Source organism: Haemaphysalis longicornis, unplaced genomic scaffold, assembly GCF_048455015.1.
Source record: "Haemaphysalis longicornis isolate Haplotype H1 unplaced genomic scaffold, Haemaphysalis longicornis Haplotype H1 scaffold_8, whole genome shotgun sequence".
In the NCBI taxonomy this organism is placed as follows: domain Eukaryota; kingdom Metazoa; phylum Arthropoda; class Arachnida; order Ixodida; family Ixodidae; genus Haemaphysalis; species Haemaphysalis longicornis.
In genome coordinates, this window is record NW_027526445.1 from 2910008 (window position 1) to 2929382 (window position 19375).

At 46.4% G+C, this 19375-nt stretch overlaps 2 protein-coding genes across 4 annotated transcripts in view; one reads left to right on the forward strand and one right to left on the reverse strand.

Moving 5' to 3' along the window:
* Window positions 1–19375, reverse strand: part of LOC144150011 (cap-specific mRNA (nucleoside-2'-O-)-methyltransferase 1-like) — a 103371-nt gene that overhangs the window by 64060 nt on the left and 19936 nt on the right. For all 3 annotated transcript variants that reach the window (XM_077681786.1, XM_077681785.1, XM_077681784.1), the window contains 5 exons: window positions 17867–17959; window positions 8687–8758; window positions 7128–7222; window positions 3560–3632; window positions 1465–1657 (listed from right to left, as the gene is read on the reverse strand). In XM_077681786.1, coding sequence (XP_077537912.1) covers window positions 1465–1657; window positions 3560–3632; window positions 7128–7222; window positions 8687–8758; window positions 17867–17959 — 526 coding nt within the window. The remainder of the gene's footprint in view (window positions 1–1464; window positions 1658–3559; window positions 3633–7127; window positions 7223–8686; window positions 8759–17866; window positions 17960–19375) is intronic.
* Window positions 1–19375, forward strand: part of LOC144150010 (cap-specific mRNA (nucleoside-2'-O-)-methyltransferase 1-like) — a 267529-nt gene that overhangs the window by 62509 nt on the left and 185645 nt on the right. The window lies entirely within an intron of this gene.

A 19375-nucleotide genomic window follows, 5' to 3' on the forward strand; every position in this document is an offset into this window, starting at 1 on the left:
AGCACTGCGAGCCTACTACATTGCGGCGCCACCTAACACGTTCGAAAAGAAACAAAAACAAGGCTGTTGGAGACTTTGTCAGAATAGACAGTACTACTAGGAACCGACACTAGACCTCCGGAAATACCCTCGTATAAAACCGAAACTGGCCGGTGAACAGCTGGTAGTGTTTAAGGCCAATTGCAAGCGTTCTCCTCGTCTGAACTGATACCCGACGACTTGGTGTTATCGTTTGACTTTCAGCGGAAGCTTTTATCGCAGAAGCAAGGCGTAGATAAAGTGGAAGCGCGAGCGGCATGCTTGTTTTCAGGAGCAGTAGCGGGCAACGGAGGCACCATGGCAAATGAGCTTGTAGTTGGGTAACTGCGTAGTAGTGCCAAATATGAATTTCGCAATGGAAAAACGAAAGCGAAACTGCTGGAAACTGGTTGAAAATGTCAGGCACACTTGCTAGACATGCGAGGGACCATCAGAATTAAGCTTTGGGAGAATAAAGCTGCCCTTTGTCCGAGCCATAGATCAGTAGTGAAAAGCTGGGGCCATTTTTAAGTAATTATCACCTCTCAACGCTGTCGGATTACAAAGCTGGCCGCATTATTTCGTATTTGACTTGCCAGGAGCCTTTTGACAAAAAAAATATTATGGTAATGCATCCTAACCACGACCTGCATCCTTTTTTCTCAAGTGCAGCAGCCACGCCCCCTTCCTCAAAAACACACGCACCTCAGCTCGCGAAAATGCCGTCAAAAGTCTCAATGTCACCGGAGCGGGAAACTTTAAACTGATTCTAAAAGGGCAGTGCCTAGACTAACCACTGGCCGCATTAGGTGTACGAGAAACGACTACAACATGTTGAAATAGGCAATATAAATCATCGATCACCGGTGATCGATTTGAATAGGCGTGGTAACGAAAGAGTTAAGGGGTAAGCTTGTACTCAGAATTTTTTACGGCCGATGCACTTCAAGCACGGCCTAAAAAATTTCGAGAAAGGGTGTTCAGCTACTGTTCTGCAATCAGCCGTTGAAAGCCGCCACCGAGCACAGCCTCCTCGCAAGTCTGACAGGGACGCAGGCACGCCATACCGTCATCATCATCATCGTCAGCAGCCTGTCTACGCCCACTGCAGGGCAGAGGGTTCTCCCATAGATCTCCAATTACCCCAGTCCTGTGCTAACTGCGACGAATTTATCCCCACAAACTTCTCAATCTCATCTGCCCATCCAACCTTCTACCGCCCCCTGCCACGCTTGCCTTCCCTAGGGATCCACTCTGTTACCCCTTAACGAGCAACGGTTATCTTGCCCTCACATTACATGCCCATTTCTTCTTCCTAATTTCTAATAACATGTCCTCAACAACAGGCGTTTGTTCCGCGACCCCCTCCTCCGCCCCCCGTTCTTGCCCCCTAATGTTACAACGCCTCTCATCTTCAGTTCCATTGCTCAGTGCCCCCCGCAGTACCGTAGTAGGGCTCGAAGGTGTCCGGGGAGCCGGCGAAGAAGTCCTCCAGCTTGAAGTCGTTGGGGCCCTTGAGGGTGAAGCCGAAGCCCTTGGCCTGCCACCCCTTGCGCCACAGCACATACTCCGAGAAGCCGCCGGGGCCAGCACACACGTCCGCAAAGTACAGAAGGTCCTCGGGGCCCAGCACGGGGCTCTGAGCAACAAGAGGGCGAGGGGGGGACACGCGCACTGGCGGACAAACGGAACGCTAACACAAAAACACAAACCGCAAAAAAAAAAAAAAAAAAAAAAAAAAAAATTCAGTGGAGGTCGAGTATTGGCACACTACTGTACACTTGGAAAGCCACCTTTCCCGACTGTGTTACTGTAATTAAGCCATGCATAAATTTGATTTGTGTGGAAAGGAATTGCCCTATTTGCATGCTCTGGTTCGTATCTTCGTTAACTGTGTTCCATTCGTCCATGACTGTACTTGTACTTCACAAACTAGTGAATTCCTTTCCCACCCACCCCCGATAAGAGAGCTCGCCCTCCAAACAAACAATTTCATTTACTTGTAATTATTCAGTTCCGAGTGATCCCGTAGATGCTATGAAGTTCCCGCCTGCTCTGAATACATGGTCGTCTAGGGAGGCAGCGTGGTCACACAATACCGCCGTCGAAACAAATTAAATGACATTTGTCCACTAAGACGATGACTATGTCATTACGTCAAGTTACGTCAACCTACAAGTCAGAACATAGGTAGAGATTTTTCACTAAGAAATTTGGCGAAAGGTCAATCCTTGACCTATACACTGGTCATTGGCTTAACTTTTTTCCCATTTCTCGGATGCAAGGTAGGGGGGCCAACCTATATTTCGGCTCGACCTATATTCTGACTTATGCGGTACTTGTTGAAATTGGTTACTTTGCAGGGAAGTTGCAAATTATTGCGGAACTTCCATCTGGCGTCAAAACGCGGGCTTCTTTCTATACAGCTAATTAGCTGGCAAGTAGCTCCACTCCAAAATTTCAAACAAACACGTTCTGCGTCCAGCCCTTCTTCAGATGTTGCCCTAGCCAGTTAGGTTTTGCTCTGAGCGCTCGGGTAGCTGTGCTGTTCAACTAACTTCATACTTTGGATTGGGAGCAAATTTGCCAGCACAACCGCAGCTTCGCTGCGTTCAACACTGACCGAGTGTATTGGCCCCCAATGTTTAAAGACAATAGTCTTTGTTGGGATACTTAAACACGGAAGTTTTGGTCTGTCTATCTGAGACTCGATTCAGCCCCCCGGCCAAAGTGAAGCAGAAGCTGCGCAACAGCCTTACATACACACTGCCAAATCTAAATGTCTAAGTCCGGTGTCAATGTTCATACTTGTCAACGTTGTTGAACAAGAACAACACATTACGCAGATACAAGGAAGAAAATCAACGCACAAGTGATATTTGCAGTGTTCCTTTATAAAAAATTAACGGCTGCTTGGTTTTTGCGACAGCAAATGATATACTACACCAACTGCAGGAAACCATTGCCTTCTGTTGCCAGCGCTACCTCCTCGCGGAATTTACAAAATGAAACGGCAACAGTAATGAAAGGTTCCACTAGATAGGTTCCATGTTCCACTTGGAATGCTCGTGAAGTAGGGCAACGTGGTTCTATAAACGTTGTAGTAAAGTGCCTCAATTCACGCACGCCTCCGCCGTATGGTAGCACTGGCATCGAGGCACCCAACTTGTAGCAGTGGAAGGCGGTAAATTCAAATTTACTTGAGCAAACCTCTAGCGTGTTATCTTTGGAGGAACGAGACGGGAGAGGAACAGCATGAGAGGCGAGCGGGAAAGACAAGGGAGGCATTTACTCGGCAAGCGTCGACGAAAGACTATGGTCTTTCGTCGACATTTCCAGCGTAAAGGGCAGATACACGACCATTTTTCTTTTTCTTCTTCTCCACCCTCTCGCGACAACTGCCCAGACAAACAGATGAAGCTTAAGCAGTGAATCTCAACTCGTTCAAGCGTGTTTTGAGCAGCAGCGATCAAAGCACCACTACGACAGCGTGCGCAAAAGGCACCTGCGTCGCACGCCACCCCCGAAAGCACGCACTCACCCCGTCCTCGTCCTTGGGAGAGGTGAACATGAAGTCGAAGGCAGAGTCGATGTTGGCCATCTTCATGGCTGCCCTGGGTGGCAAGGAGAGGTGAGAACAATGGCAGGGGTCGCTCGACAGCAACAACCTTGACATCTGGCATCACTGAAGGTACATCATTTTCAGCAGACCAGAAGGAACAAGCTGCAAGTTACAGTCCACGCTCGTTACAGCGGATCCGGCAACAACGGACTTCCGGTTACAACAGACCATTTCTGTTGGTTTGTTTGGTCCCCATGCATTTTAAGTGGAGTCCACTCCGCTCATAACGGACCCGGCTATAGCACACTGTCGGCTACAACAGACTAAGTTTCGGGCGGAAATTGTTTTGACCGAATCTTTATAGCAGAGTTCGTTGGGGCTGGCACCCAATTTGCTTTTTCGGTGTTTATTTTGGCAAGGAAATTACCATGTCTGGCAAAATTGGCGGAATAGAATGGCTCATTGACACTGCAGCCAAGGCAAGCCAGTGCCGGTAGTGATTGTTTTTTTTTTTTTTTTGGCAACCAGCAGCCGGGTAGCTGGTTTCCCCGTATGATAAACGAAGCATAATTAACTCTGCCGAAAATGGCAAAAAACAGGCCGCTATTGCCAGAAATATGGGCCTGACTAAGCACACTGTCCACTCAGCCGTCAAGAAGAAGTACGCTGCCAAAAAACACGACTCCGGTGAGATTGAAAAACAGCTCAGTGCCACACCCGAAGGTCGAGTGTGCCCTCGTCACAGCTTTTTTTTTTTTTTTTTTTAAAGCTCAGGTTCAGCACATTTCGGCATTATAAATCCCACACATGCATCGTTCCCATTCCGTTCGGTGAAAAAGGTAAGAAATGCTCAAGTATCCATTGTGCACCATCTGCCGCTGGCTGTGCAGAGTCCAGCTGGTCTAACTTTCGATTTCACAGCTGTCCGTCATCAGATTATTTTATAACAGCTGTTGCAATGACCCGACTAAAGTCGTTGAAAATGTGGAAGCTGCCTTGGGGGAACGTCAGGCGGCGATCCGGTTTGATGACCAGTTTCAGCTAAGCCTGATTCGTCCTGAAGGGTTTGAAAAGAGCCTGGCTAATCCTGCTGGCCATGAATTATTTTTAGAGCTGGTTAGTAATTGCTCCTAGTTACATTTTCGCTTTATTTGATCAGCTTTGCGTATGTCCTTCCACACTCAACCACATGTGCTAGGCCTTTTTTCCAAGTGCCGGTGCTAATGTTCGAAAACAGTGATCGGTGATTCTTTTCCCCCGCGTGAACACTGTGCAGAGGTGCTGCAGGCGTGTAGAAAGAACAGACTGTTTGTAGCATGTACTACAGTCAAACCTCGATATAACGAAGCTGTAACTTTCCAGAAAAAACTTCGTTTTATCGCGAACTTCGTTGCATCGAGATTTTTGCCTTTCACTGACACAAGTGATGTCATCATGAAGATATTGATTTTAAAAATTATTTTAGATGAAACTATTAACAAACCGACCAGCGAGTGTTGTATAGTGAAGTTATTTGGAAATCTTGACTGATGGTTCGAGGTAAAAGATGCCGCAAAACGCGCACCATGCTAGAGCGACTACCCCGGGTCGGGCGCATTCTGATTCACCCAATACGAAAACGAAACTCAGTGGAACTCAGCAGCAGTCCTCTAATGCGTCAAGCAACACTGGGACCGGTCACGTGCTATTGCGGGCTGGTGGGAACGGGACGCAGGGGTGCCCACAAAATGGCGGAACTCAGTTTATCAGCGCTGAAGCTTTGTCCGGTACCGATTTACCGCCCGAGTGTGCGCGCTCGGGCAATAAATCGGTACCGGCCGTCGACTACCTGATTACCGCTGGGTCGCTTAGTGCGCTGCTCTGGCTCTGTAGTACGAGTGCAGTGCTTATTATTATTGCGTGATGTCTGCAACTTCACCAAAAGTTACGCCTGAAGCAGTGCCGACGCTTACCCTGCCAAGTGCTGTCGCGGTGCAAGAGAAGCCTTGCAGTTGTTAATTCTCGAAATAAAAAAAAAAGCTGTGTTCCAGGAGCAACCTGGTCGAAATATCTGGTAAGTTTCTGCGAGCTCTTGTTGAAAGGCTGATCGTTACTGGTGCAATCGTTAAAAGCTCAACTTATCAACTGTACTTCAAGGAACTGTGCTGAACTACAAATTTTTCCCCCGTTGTTTATTAAAAGGTAACGAAGTCTCACTGCAGCTTTTAGAATCTCTTGTAACACTCGTCGGTAGTGAAGCAATGCCAAACACGGCACCTGCAAAACCGAATAGGATTGGAAGCAGTGGGGAGGCCAGTCGTGCATCGTGTGTCCGCACTTGCACGGGACCGGTCGCAATGAGTTGGGCGTGAATTATTTCGAGCGTTATTTACAAATGATGTAGTGGGATCTGCCGAAATTTGATTTCTGTGCTCGCAGAAACTTCATCGCATCGAAACTGTGCCTTAAAACTACTTCGTTAAATCGAGGGTAAAAACACATGCACCTTAATAGCAACAAGAAACTGAAACGTAAAAAGTTTGTTGCATCGCGAACTTCGTTATATCGAGGTTCATTATTTCGAGGTTAGACTGTATATGCAACACTGGTCAAAGTTCCAATTTAACGGTCATACTTCCGGTTCTACTTTGACGTGTACGGTCTGGGCAAGGATGGTGGGGGTATTTTGCCAAATGCACCGCGCCTTATTGCATTATCACCTTCAAGATAGCCTGGCGCTCGTCTCAGATTAGTGCTATGGAGCGATGTGCGATGCTTCTCAAGAGCGCTGTATTTTTTTTATTTTTTTTAACCACTGAGGAGATAATGATTGTGTGAGAACACAAAAATAACATGCTTGGATGCATATTTTAGACCGACCGACTTACCCACGAGTGGCTTCACAGAGCGACACAGCCATCAGTTCCGCTAGGTTGATGGGTCCGCAAAGATCCAAAACTTGGTTTACAGCATTGATTTATATATTGAATCATATCCAAGGAATGTAGGAACAATTTGCATATCTCAGAATTCCTAGAATAATTTTTAGGCTCAGCACAATCGCCTATATATGGTGTGTGTATACTTTTTTTGAGCATTTTTTTTTTCTGTTTATTTGGCCAATAAAGTGTGAATAATTTTGCCTTTCCAAAACTGCTGTTAAGTGTTTGGAAGAGCAATCTAAATGCTACAATTTCATGCATAGCAGGGCTAAATGTGTCCACTAGCTCAAGAGAAAAAGATAGTTTTGTGGAAGCACTCAAAATCGGCCGTTTTTCCGCCGTAACAAAACAGTTAAAGGGTTCTTACATTCATGGGATGATTACAATCGAGAAAACGGCGTACCATAGCTCCTTCCACACAACCAGTGCAACAAAACCTTCACTTTCTTGTTGTAGCAGTGCAATCACACCCATAAAGGCACTCCCACCTATTTCTTGTCTGGGCCTACAGTCTTAACTAAGCCGTGTGTGGTGGCAACGAAGCCCTCCCCGCCTTCTCCAAGCTTATCTCTCTCACCCCAAAGGACAGGAAAGATTGTAGAGAACAGAAGTTCGAGTAGCCTTGCCTGTTCAGGAATATGCCGCCCCGGATGGTCTCAAACGGATTGGACCGCGTCCTTGCCCGCCGCATCTCCTCCGGCTCCAGCCTGTCGAAGACGGTCTGAAATGGGAAAATGTGGGTATGCCAGCGCCATTAAAATGACCAGCGGTCAGTGTTGTCCCTTCCTCTTCCTTACGTACCCCTGCAGCATACAACGCCAGTCATCATCATTTCCTTCTGCTCCTCACAAGCAGTCGCATGCTCTCGCGGCTGCACCGGCTCGTTCCCGTTAAAGGGGCCCCGAAACACAATCCGCCAACACAGTAGTACACAGCACAGGGTTACAACGAAGCAAGCAGGGTTCAGTTTTAGTATACTCACTTCCCAGTAACTCAGCTAAACAATGGCATTTAAACAGCAGAGCTGTTTAAGCTTTCAGTTCTTCTGTCAAGTACCGTATTTTCTCGCATATAACCCGCACCAAAAATTTAAAAAATTCGTTCGAAAAGTGGGGGTGCGGGTTATCTGCGAATATTCTGGAAGCAGAGGTCGGCTTCACGGCAATGCACGGCCTGCCATGCAATCGGCATCCCCATCGTCATCGTCTCGTGCAAAGCCAATAAGAAGCCAACACAGGCCATAGACAGATCCCCTCCATAGCGTGTTTATTCGGACTTTTCGCTTGCTTTTTTTGGTTCTGTTGCTGTGATTTGCGTGCGCTTTGTTGAGAAGTTGTTGGGCCCCCAAGTCAGGTGTGGCCAGTTTGGACCGTTGGTAAGCCTTGTCTGGTGAGACACCGTGAGTGGGTCTCGGCGGCAATCTTTCACCGCGAAAGAGAAACTGGAGATCATCGCTGCTGTGGAGGAAATCGGCAACAGAGCTGCTGCGAGAAAGCACGACGTCGACGAGCCCTGCACTCGCGACTGGCGGAAAAAAAGGCCTCTCTCAAAAGTGCACACAAGGAGAAGCGAGGACCTTGCCCGGCGGCCTTTACGCCCTCACACCGATGGGACGCGTGCGGAGGCCAGACATTGCGCTGCTGTGCCAGTGGATCGTGGATGCATGGGGGGCGATTCCGGCCGACATGGTGCGCAAGGGCTTTAAGAAGTGCGCCATCAGCAATTGCTTAGATGGCACCGAAGACGATTGCGTCTTTGAGAGCGACGACGAAGCCTCGGATGGCAGCAGCGGCAGTGGCGAGTCTGGCAATGGCTGACTGAACCAGTATCGGCGCTGACAACGTTGCGGCGATCGTTTCGAAATAAAGTTCTCCCGTAAACGAGATTGTGCCTGTGCAATTGTGACTTCCTAAACCAGTTTTTTTCAGGTAAGCATGCGGGTTATACGCGAGGATTTTTTTTCTTTTTTCGGGGAGTTCAAAGTTAGGGGTGCGGGTTATATGCGAGGGCGGGTTATATGCGAGAAAATACGGTACTACCAGTAGAAAATACGAAGAAAACTGACTGAGAAAAAAAGAAAGTAACTGCACCAACTTCAAAAAAAGCAAAAAAGAAAAATCAAACTTTTGGGTCTTTTCCAAAGCTTCTCCATTTTCTTGGAGGTGTGAAACAGTGGGAGCCTCACCTTGCAGGTGAGAACGTCTTGCAGCACCTGTTCGTCGCAGAAGCACGTCTCGTCGTCAATGGTCAGCTTTTTCTGTCAGCGGAAGAAGATGAAGAAGAAGAAGAACAGAAGCCAGATGAACTGAAAGATTTCACCAAGCAAGGGGAACAATTTCCGCTCACATTTCCCCGCTCCTTTCTGTTTCAAGAACTTTGCAAAGCATGCAGTCCTTCGAAATGAACTTGAACAACGCACCTTTAATCCAACGTGAGACGTAAAAATTCACAAAACGTACCCAAATTCTTGCTTCGCGAAAGCGCGAATTACCGACTCAACAGAAAGAAGACGACGACACAAAGCACTACAAATAGTCTATGCTCGTTACAGCGGATCCAACAACAACGAACTTCCGGTTACAACAGACCATTTCTGTTCGTTTGTCTGTTCCGCATGCATTTTAAATGGAGTCCACTCCACTCATAACGGACCCGGCTAGAACAGACTATCGACTACAACAGACAAAGTTTTGGGTGAAAATTGTTTGGACTGAATGTTTATAGCAGACTTCTGCGCAGCCGCCACCCAATATGCTTTTTCTATGTTTACCTTGGCAAGAAAACCGTTACGTCTGGCACCATTGTTGGCAGCCGGGTCGTTGGTGCAGCCAAGCCAAGCCAATGCCAGTGTTCTTTTTTTTTTTTAATGTGCGCCTGACCAGTGGCATGAGCGGCAGGGTAGCTGATTTCACTGTCAAATAAATTAAGCGTAATTAACGCACTCGTAGATGCTGAAAAACAGGGTGACATCACGAGATGTACAGGCCTGCCTAAGCCGACTGTCTGCTCAAACGTCAAGAACAAGGCCACTGCCGATAAACGCGACTCCAGTGAGATTGAACTATCGAATACGCAAAGTGGTCCACCCGGAGGCGAGTCTGCCCTCGTCACAGTTTTTTTTATGTAATAAAGAACTCGGCAAGTGTTGCAAGAAGGCAAGCGTTGCAGGGGGCGGCAGAAAGTTAGATGGGCAGATGAGATCAAGAAGTTTGCGGGGATAAATTGGTCACAGTTGGCACAGGACCGAGGTAATTGGAGAATAATGGGAGAGGTCTTTGCCCTGCAGTGGGCGTAGATAGGCTGGTGATGATGATGATGATGAAAGAACTCGGGCTCAGTGAAATCCGTTCTTTATTATTCCCACGCATGCATCGTTCCCATTCCGTAAGGTGATAAAGGTAAGAAATGCCTAAAGTAGAGGAGTTGGTTCCCATACATTGTGGGCAATCTGCCAGTGGCCGTGCGCAGTCCAACTGGTCTAACTTTCAATTTCCCAGCTGTCCTTCGTCAGATGATTTCGTATCAGCTGTTTCGATGCCCATGCTAAAATCGTAAAAAAATGTGGCAGCCGCTTTGGGAGAACGTCAGGCAGTGAAGCGATTTGTTTGACGAACAGTTTCGGGGAATTCTGCCTCGTCACGAAGGGATTAAAAGAGCATGGCTAATTCTGATGGCCACTACTGATTTTTGTAGCTCGTTAATAATTGTTCCTAGTTATATTCTTGCTTTATTTGCTCGGCTTATCATGCGTATTTACACACTTGACCGCATGCGCTGGGCCTTTTCCAGGCGCCGGTCGGATACCGCATCCTTCGGCTACAGCAGACATTTTTTTCCAAATTAAGAGGGTCCGTTGTAACAGGCGTAGACTGCACCTGAATTTTTACTTCGAAAGACACAACTGTTTCAAAATGAAAAATCAGTTCCGAGTAGAGCTTTGTGTTGTCATCGTTGGTAATTGGTGCTTTCACGAAGAAAAAATGTTACACCGGCTCACCCAAGCAACCAGCTTGCAAGCATGTTAGTTGCTCATGTAACAATCGCACTACCGCAACCTAACGCACACAAGCCATCAGGAGCTTGCGTTGCTTTTGCTCTATCCACTTTGCCAACCACAGAGACTACTATAACACACACGAGGACTTTCAGAAACAGCGTACATTCAATTCAGTCATTAAAAAATGTGGGACCCCAACACGGCCACCCAGTGATAGCTTCCTCTGTCCAGTAAGTTGCAACGAACCTGCATTGCTATCAACTCGCATCTAGTTATCATGCATCACCTCTATGGATGGTTAACCGATGCAGCGTAAAGCCATACATCCCACACTCCACCCTGGCTGCCACCTGTTTGCAACACAAAAACCACGTGCCCACGCAAGTTTACCAGGCACGCTTGCAACCCCAACCCCTCCCCAAGTTCCCGCTTGCACAGTCGTCGTGCAGACGTAATGTTTTAGCTGCGCTAACGCATGTTAACAAACAGCTTCTTTCCTCATGCCTGACTTTTCACCACCTTCTACAAACACCAAGACAGTCGCGCAGCTAAAGTAACAGTCACACGGCTCTTAAAACTATTTCTTTTAAATTTTAAGCAAACTCGGTGAAACTTGCCAGTCTTGCTGCTTTTCCCCACCTGATTTCAAATATTGCATTATTTTTTGAGTTGCTAAATTAGTTTTCCAGATAATTAGAGGTAATTAAACATTTTTAGAGGCACAATAGACAGAACAGTGTTGAGCACAAAACTGTAATCTTTCCATTTTCCAGTGCTACAAACCCTGGTGAGTGCAATCCCAGGCGGCACAGAAAGTGTGCCCGAAGACCGGCCCGTCTATGGCCGCTTTCTGGCATGTCCGGCCAGCATCCAGGTTTTGGCAGCCACTGATCATGCGTTGAACGGCCAACATTCGACAACCAGCGCTTCGGTATTTTTCCGTGCCCCCGTGTCCGGACGCACAACGGCAGCTAACCGGCTGACAGATATTCAGTTCTCTTACGGCTGCCGATGTTGAGAAAGAGAACGGCCGAAGTACGGCCTTAGGGCATCCGTTTTTCTTCGGGAAGCGGTAATCGGCTGAAGCACTGCAAGCGACCGGCCACAGAATATGCGTATTCTTGCGGCAGTTGGTGTTCGAAAGGAGACCGGCCGGAGCGCGGCCGCTGTGCATTCGTTGTTTCAACAGTGAACCGCGCGTCCGGCGGTAGAATATCCGGCAACCAGTGTTATGAAGGATACCGGCTGACGTACGGCCCCAGAATATACGTTTTTCATTCGGTTAGCTGTCCTCGGCCAAATTACGGCAAGCGAATGGCCAAAGAATATTTGGCAACCGGTGTTCAAGAGGAGACCGGCCTACGTAAGTTATCTGGTTATACGTCATTTTTTCGGAAAACGCCATACAGCCGAACAACGGCACGCGCCTGGGCGCCGAGAATTCATGCACAGACAAAGGAGACCGACCGGTTTTTTCCTGGGGGGAGAAAAAGCCGTTAGTGAGCCGAACGACGGGGACGCGTTTTTCATCCGCTTCGTGTTTCTACGTTTTAAATGAACGAAAATCGTTTGTCAAACAGTAATGAGTGTTCTCGGTGAACGGGCAAGGTGCAAGGACTCACTGGACGTTAGCAGGGAACCTTTTTCGCCAGTGAAATGTCATTTATTGCCACAAGAAAACTGTGCCAAACCGACGGGTGAGCTAAGCCTCGCCAGTCATCGCCGCTACCACGCCTCTGCCGCCGGCTTCGTCGACGCATCAGCTCGAGGCTATTCGCCCCCTCAAGAAATGGAGAGCATTGGAGACATCGACACGGCAGAGATGTCCGATCCGAGATGGAGATGGTTCACCAAAATAACTGGCCTTCAAGGGCGTCGAGCAAGCGGCCACCACGCAGGAGGTAAACCACCACCATGTCAAGGACTCCCCACCAAAGAAAGGCAAGTGCGAGCAAAAGCGCAAGTTATTCTGCTTACAATTAAACTGCGACAAGCAATGTTGCACAATGTTGTTGGTGATAAACGTAGAAGAGACTCGCTCGTGCATTGGTAGGATCAACTTCATGCCCTGCACTATGTTACTTGATGGGATTTTACGACTGCCTATTTAGAAAAAAAAAATTACTTTAAATTTGCGATAACAACAGAGCCTTGTCACTGACGAAGCCTAGCTGTTAATTTAGTTCCGATGTTTGAAGCTGAGCTCAGCTACTCTTGGGATATGACTCATTTGATTAAACATAATTGCCAGCATCCTAGGAAACATGGATTTTGTCAGGATTTTCTTGCTCAACGAAGATTGTTGAGTTCACGTACGATTTGGCTCTTGCAATAGATAAGCTTAAAGTGGTTGACTGTATATTCTTGGACTGCAAAAAAGCAAATGGTGGTGTCACAAACTCGAGCGTACGACGTCTAAAAGTACCTTATAAATTTTTCATTTCATTTGTACAGCGCCTAATTCTTCTTGCAGTCGTTCGATTCATTCAGTTCAGTTCCATTCGCCCCGAGACAATATGGAGCTTTCTCGAACGAAGAGACGGTAACCCGATCACTCGCCGGCTCGCCGGCGAGAAAACAACAAAAATAAAACCTCCGCCGCTCCGGTTTCGTCGAAGCTTCCAGTACTTTCGAGGAGGTGCGCGTGGCCTTGCCAGGGCTAAAGAGCGTCGATGATTCTAGAAGGGAGAAGAGTGAAGTTATTCGCTGACGGCGGCGGGCGCGTTGTGTGTTGTGCTCTCCATCTCCGCGCCGGCACGGTTATAAAAAGAAAAGCCGTGCCTAGCAAACCAGCTACGTTTGTCAGTCGTGATGTGACAACGGCACCTGTCAGTTTGTGCATCACACCATCGGCGACCCGCTCCCTGGAGGACTCCAACGTACTCCCGGGCCTCGAATCACCGTGATCGTCCCGGACGGCCTGGCCTACAACGAAGCCGCGCTTCCCAGGTAGCCGAATCGCCACCGACAGCGGTGCATCGTCCGGCCCGGTTGGTGAATATGCTGGGACTCTGTCTCTCATAAGCATCGAACTGTTCGTTTTCTTTTTTTGTTAACTGCTACGCTTCGTAATATTCATTTGTTAGCGCTCCTGTTTGTATCATTTTGTCTAATTGGACTGTTTCTTGTATTTGAATTCCATCTAAGTTGTCTGTTATTATCGATCCGTTACCTCGGGCTTGTGTTTGTAACTTGCCTGTCTAATTATAAGTCTTTGTGCTGTTTTTCGTTCAGGGCTCTCTCTCATTCTTGCCGCTCTGGTCGGCGAAAGCCGCACATCAGACGGCCACCCCCTTTGTCACCTGTGCCCTGTGGATTCGGTGGGGTTTGTCGGCTCTCTGGAGTCGACTCCCCATATCTTCCGGCACTGCACCCTAATTTAAGGAACCGGGTGACAGATGGTGTTCCATATCACCTTCTGCGTAGTACATTTCATCCTATGAACTGAATGAATCGGTTTTTGCATTGTTATTACTATTGGCCCTATAGCTTTGTTCAAAGTACTGTGTAGTTTACCGGACTATAGCGAATGAACGTGATTCCGTATACCTGCAGCTTTATTCGAATTTAATAATATCCTGGTGTGCTGATTCAGAAAAGTTTTTGGGTGTTAAACAGTGTGTTAACGGCACCTTTACAAGAAAACCTTCATTCCAATTGAATAAGTATATCGTAAATTATGCTGCTGTGACAACGGCCGAGGAATATATATACCTAGGAGTTTATTTAGGGAGTGGTTAGAGGTTAAATAGGCAGGTTCACACCATAAAAGTTACGGCTGCATATGTTTTTGGCTTTCTGAAACGAAATTTCAGTGAACCTCCATCTAACTGAAAAGAACAACCGTATTTCACTCATGTGCACTCAATCTTGGAGTACGCATGTGTTTTCGTGGATCCCTACACCAAAGAGCTGGTTGATATGCTCGAAAACATACTATGTCAGTGCGATTCGTATTAGGTAATTGGCACGCTCAACTTAGCATGAGAGAAAGTAAAAGTAAACTGAAATGGCAGGACGTGGAAGATCACAGACGAAACCACAGGTTGAACTTTTTTCGTAATATCTATCATTCGAAAAGTGGAGTAGAAGGGGATAAGTATGTCCAAGCGCCATTCTACATATCGCAAAGTGGGACTGCTAGCTTAAAGCAAATTATTAACTTTCCTGTAAAGGTGACGCCTTGCGCGATTCATTTTATTTTACATCAATACTGCAGTGTAAATATCTTCCACGTATGATTGCATTAACTGTTTATATTGACGATTTTCAGCGCGCTTTGTAGAGTTATTTTGTTATTTTGTCTCATATTTAATGCTTAGTGTTATGTATCTCCCTTCTGTAATGCATGCAAAGGCAAGCAGGCATCAAATAAATAAATAAATAAAACAATGAATAAATAAATGAATAAAAATAAGTAAATAAATAAATAAATAAAAATAAAAAATAAATAAATAAACTTCCAGAGATGCAAGTCTGCCTCCGATAGGTTGAGAACCCTACGCATTCAACCTTGACCAATAAAATATTTATTGCCCTATTTGTTGCAGTATGCAAGGTTACCTATATGCATGCTACCATTGCTATGTTATTGGTTTGAAACAAATTATGTAACTCTAATTTTACGCCTTTCCTTGCGTGAACACAGAGGGATACAACTGCAGCCGCCTGAAGCAGGGCGTCATTCGCAACGCGTCTAGAAATTTTGAAACGTAGTATGACATTAGAAGAAAATTAAGTTCTTTTGTACTATTAAGTGGTCTGGACGTAACTCATGAAAACAACATTAAAATAGATTGAAAATGAAAGTACCTGTTCGCTCCTTCTTAGGATCAGCCCTGCGCAAGATCATCAGAAAAGTTGATCGAGTAGAAAATGTCTTTGCAAGAAAAATGGGCAAAAAATGGACATACTTTTTTGTGAAGGAGTTATATTAAATGCTCCTGAGTGTTTTGTTGAGAACCAAAAAGCTTCGTAAAGGCATTCACACCGGTTTTATATACATCAAAATTGGTCAAGCAACTGTGATAAAATAGTTTATGTAGTCATAGCATGAAAGTGTTCCGAAATATTGCCCTAAAAGAAATTGGCTAAAAGCGGCGCAATTTATCTCTCTGAAATTCAACCCACTAAAGTATGCGCCCTCCGCCCTCCCCCCTCCACCTCCTTTCCCCGTTTATTACAGGTAAGCCGCCCCACAGAGGATATCAGGACCTGGACAATACATCTATTCAAGCTCTACAAAGAACTGAATATTTTCTGTGTTCGGCAGTAAAAGAGGCACAGCAATTAAAGGAACGACAATTTGTGAGCACTGTTTAATAAACGAATTTTGCTGTCAACTGAGGCTGGTAATTAAGCAAAGCTGCACTGAAAGCTTGACGGCTGGTGGTTGCGCGCGAGCTTACTTTGATGTGGCTGCATTGGACCCAAAATGGTGGGTTTGTGCTGCTTCTGCACTGCGCGAATGAGTCATCTGCTTGCGCGACATGCAGTGACCGGCCACCGTACAGTTAACGTACTGTGGCTGAACTCCAATGCCCGTAGCACGGCCGTATTTCCGGCAGCTTTAGTCCGGCTGGAGTCCGACGACCGTATCTCAGCTGTCCTCCGGCGGCCGTACTTCGGCCGTACACGGGTGGCTTTGGAATGGCCGGAGCCCTACGGCTGGAATCTGGCCGTATGGCCGTAAGCCGGTCGACTGGCCGACGGACACTGGCCGTTGGACAGCCATGGGAGTACGGCCGTATACGGCCAAAAGGCCCACATTTGGACATGGGCCGAACATGGCTGCCGGAAAACGGCCGGACAGAAAATCACCGGCCAAAGTACCCCGGCCTGTTTTATGCCGAACAGTCCTGTGCTGCCTGGGATAAGAGAATGGTTTTTTTATGCATCGCTTGGAACTAATTTTACAGCTCATTGAACAGTGCTTGAAATGGGCACTCAAAATGGTTCCTTGCCACAGGTGCCACCAAGGTTTAATGAGCTTTAAAATTAGTTCCAAGCGATGCATAAAACAAAAACGATTCTTTTATTGCACTCACCAGGGTTCATAGTGTTGGAAAATGTAAACACTACAGTTTTATGACCAACACTGTTTTGTCTATTGTTCCTCCAAAAATGGTTAATTGCCTCTAATTATCTCAGGAACTAATTGACCAACAAAAAAATACTGCCATATTTGAAATCGGTGGGGGAAAAGCAGCAAATCTGCAAGTTTCACAGAGTTTACTTGAAATTTTTAAGTTAAGTTTTTTGGGGCCGAAAAACGGACAAAAAATCATTTTCTGGAAAATGGCATTCGCAGCATCCACAGCCATTTTTATATCAGTCTGCGAATTTCCTCATCTTAAGGCACCATATTTCATCGTAAAAAGCATTTCAAAGCGCGCTCTACAGTTCAGTTTGCGCAGAATTCGACAGTGAAACGGCGCCTTTCTTGCAACGCTAAGCTAGTATTTCGCCCTCGGATATCTCGGCACCCAGAGCAGGTACGGCTGTAATGTATTTTGCTTTTGATACCTAAATGTGTGGAGAATACAATGTTGAAAACAGATTTTTCAAATGGAGGCATTGGAAAATTCTAATTGTGTTCAATTGAAAACGCCTGGGAGCCATTTCTGGCACAGCGTGGAAGGAGTGAAGTTCAGTGTCTTGTAAAACGACCAAAAATAGCTCAATCGAAAAACTTCTTCCAGCGTTGTACTCTTTAGTTATTTGTCTGCCTAGCCACGCGGTAATCCCCTTTCTATATGAAGTGGTTATTCTGTAATTGCGGCCCAAAATATGCCGATTAATCATTGTCTAAAAAAATAATGAACTTGCCAAAAATCGAATTGCTGATTTCAAATCGGAGCAAAACACTCCATAACGTTTTGCCAGTTCCATTACAATTGGTATGTAAACATAAAAAATAGCTCTAAAACCAGTCTGCCCCTTAATTAAACCAGCCCAGTTTCCAGCACAAGTCCTGCCACCACGGCCAACCACCGTCAAATCCAGCATGCATAATTGCGTTGCGTGGTGTACACCGCAGGGTTTCTGGTAATCAAATCAGTATAGAAACACTCACCAGGGCGCACGCAGCAAAGAGCATGCGTGGGGCAGGTATTGCATGCTAAAGCTGCATTACGAAGCTTCATCTTCCTTCTTCTCGCGAATGCGCACCTTCCACGCGTTTCTTGTCACCCAAAACAAACAACAACTACGAAACAGGATACCAACCAAAATACAGCATGGACATATCAGCGAGGCCGGTCCCGTGAAGCTGATATACGAACGCGGCTGTAGAAAGAAGCCAAGCTACGAGGCGTTTCTTAGACTGAGCAACAGGGCTAGGGGCTCTACAAATGGAGCCGTCATCACCTTTCCCTCCAGGGTCCACTCGCGGAGGGTCTTGATGGTCGGCGGGTCCTCTTGGCACTCGGGTATCCAGTCCAGGGGCTCGACCACGTCGATCTGCATGCACCACCACCAAGACAACCCACGACAGGGCCCTATCAGCGGAGCAAATGTGGGCACGACTCCAAAGCAACGAACAGACATTGGAGGACCTTCGCCAATACTTTTGCACAAGTGCCAGGTGACCTAGAAGGTGATATACTACAGGCAGGCTTTGTTTCTTGTTTTTGTATTTCTTTTGTTCCGCTCATTTTTCTTAGCTTTCAATTTCAAGTACGGGAGCGCATATATGCAAAACTTCAAAGACTGCGAATGAAATGCAGTAGTAAAATCTGACAGCAACTTGAATCAGATATTTCTGAATAGCAATAATAAAAATTGACCGCAAATGAAATCGCATATTTTTAAATACGAGTAGTAGGAACTGCCTGCAAATTAAACAGAATATTTTTGAATAGGAACACCTTCACTTTAGTGTGTAAACCGCTTCCAAAGCAGATACAAAAGAAAAACTTTGGCAGCCAGGACTCAACGTGTATGAGGAGTGTTCGTGTACTCATAAGGAAATCGTACACACATTAAAATAAACAGTTAGGAGAATATGCCTAAGCAGTGGAACATATATTCTGCATGCATTGCTTGGAATGAATAGAGGTTCCTCAACATGCTGTGAATGCAGGAGGGATACCTAACATGTCCCTCCAGTCATAGAAAAGAGGCTAGGCATGCTATCGGCTTGCACAACCTTACTACAAGCCATCAACTAACGTCTCAATTCCTCACTCATGGCATTGCCTGTAAGTAGAGGTGGCTTCAGCTTATAAATTTACCTCAACTAGCATTCAACTGCAGCTAACATACACCAGAATTAGTTGTTTTGCACAATGGTTGCACTTGTTGGACTTTCTTGCGCAGCTTAGACGTCACGCGGGAAAGCCATCCCCATACCCCAGGCAAGATGACATGTCATCACCCCGATACAAAGGGGAAACCAATAGAAATCATCAATCATCATCATCAACCGTGTGGTAAAGATTGAAAATTTGCATGTCTGTAGCATTTACGGCTCTATTTTTCGCTTTTTCAGAAAACATTCAAAAATTTCTAAGTTTCAAATGATCACAACTACGGTGCCGATCGAATCAAGACTGCACATGAGGTATTCAGAGTTTCATATGTTCGCACACCTTTGAGGGTAAGGCCAGCCCCAGGCATGCCTAGTGAGGACCCCTTGGCAGCATAGAGTTTCACACAATAACAACTAGAGAGGAATCTGGCGCTGCGATCGTCTGCCTCAATGAAGGTGATGGGTAGTTCTGGATTCAGATTGGCGCTCGATGGCTTGCGCAAGTTACTACAAATTGCAGGCAGTTTTGCTTTCGTTTTGGATTTGCATGAATGCATTTGCCTACGCGAGGTGCTGGAAGAAGCGATCAAAAATACGTTTCTCCTTGAACTGCATGCCGCGCGCGC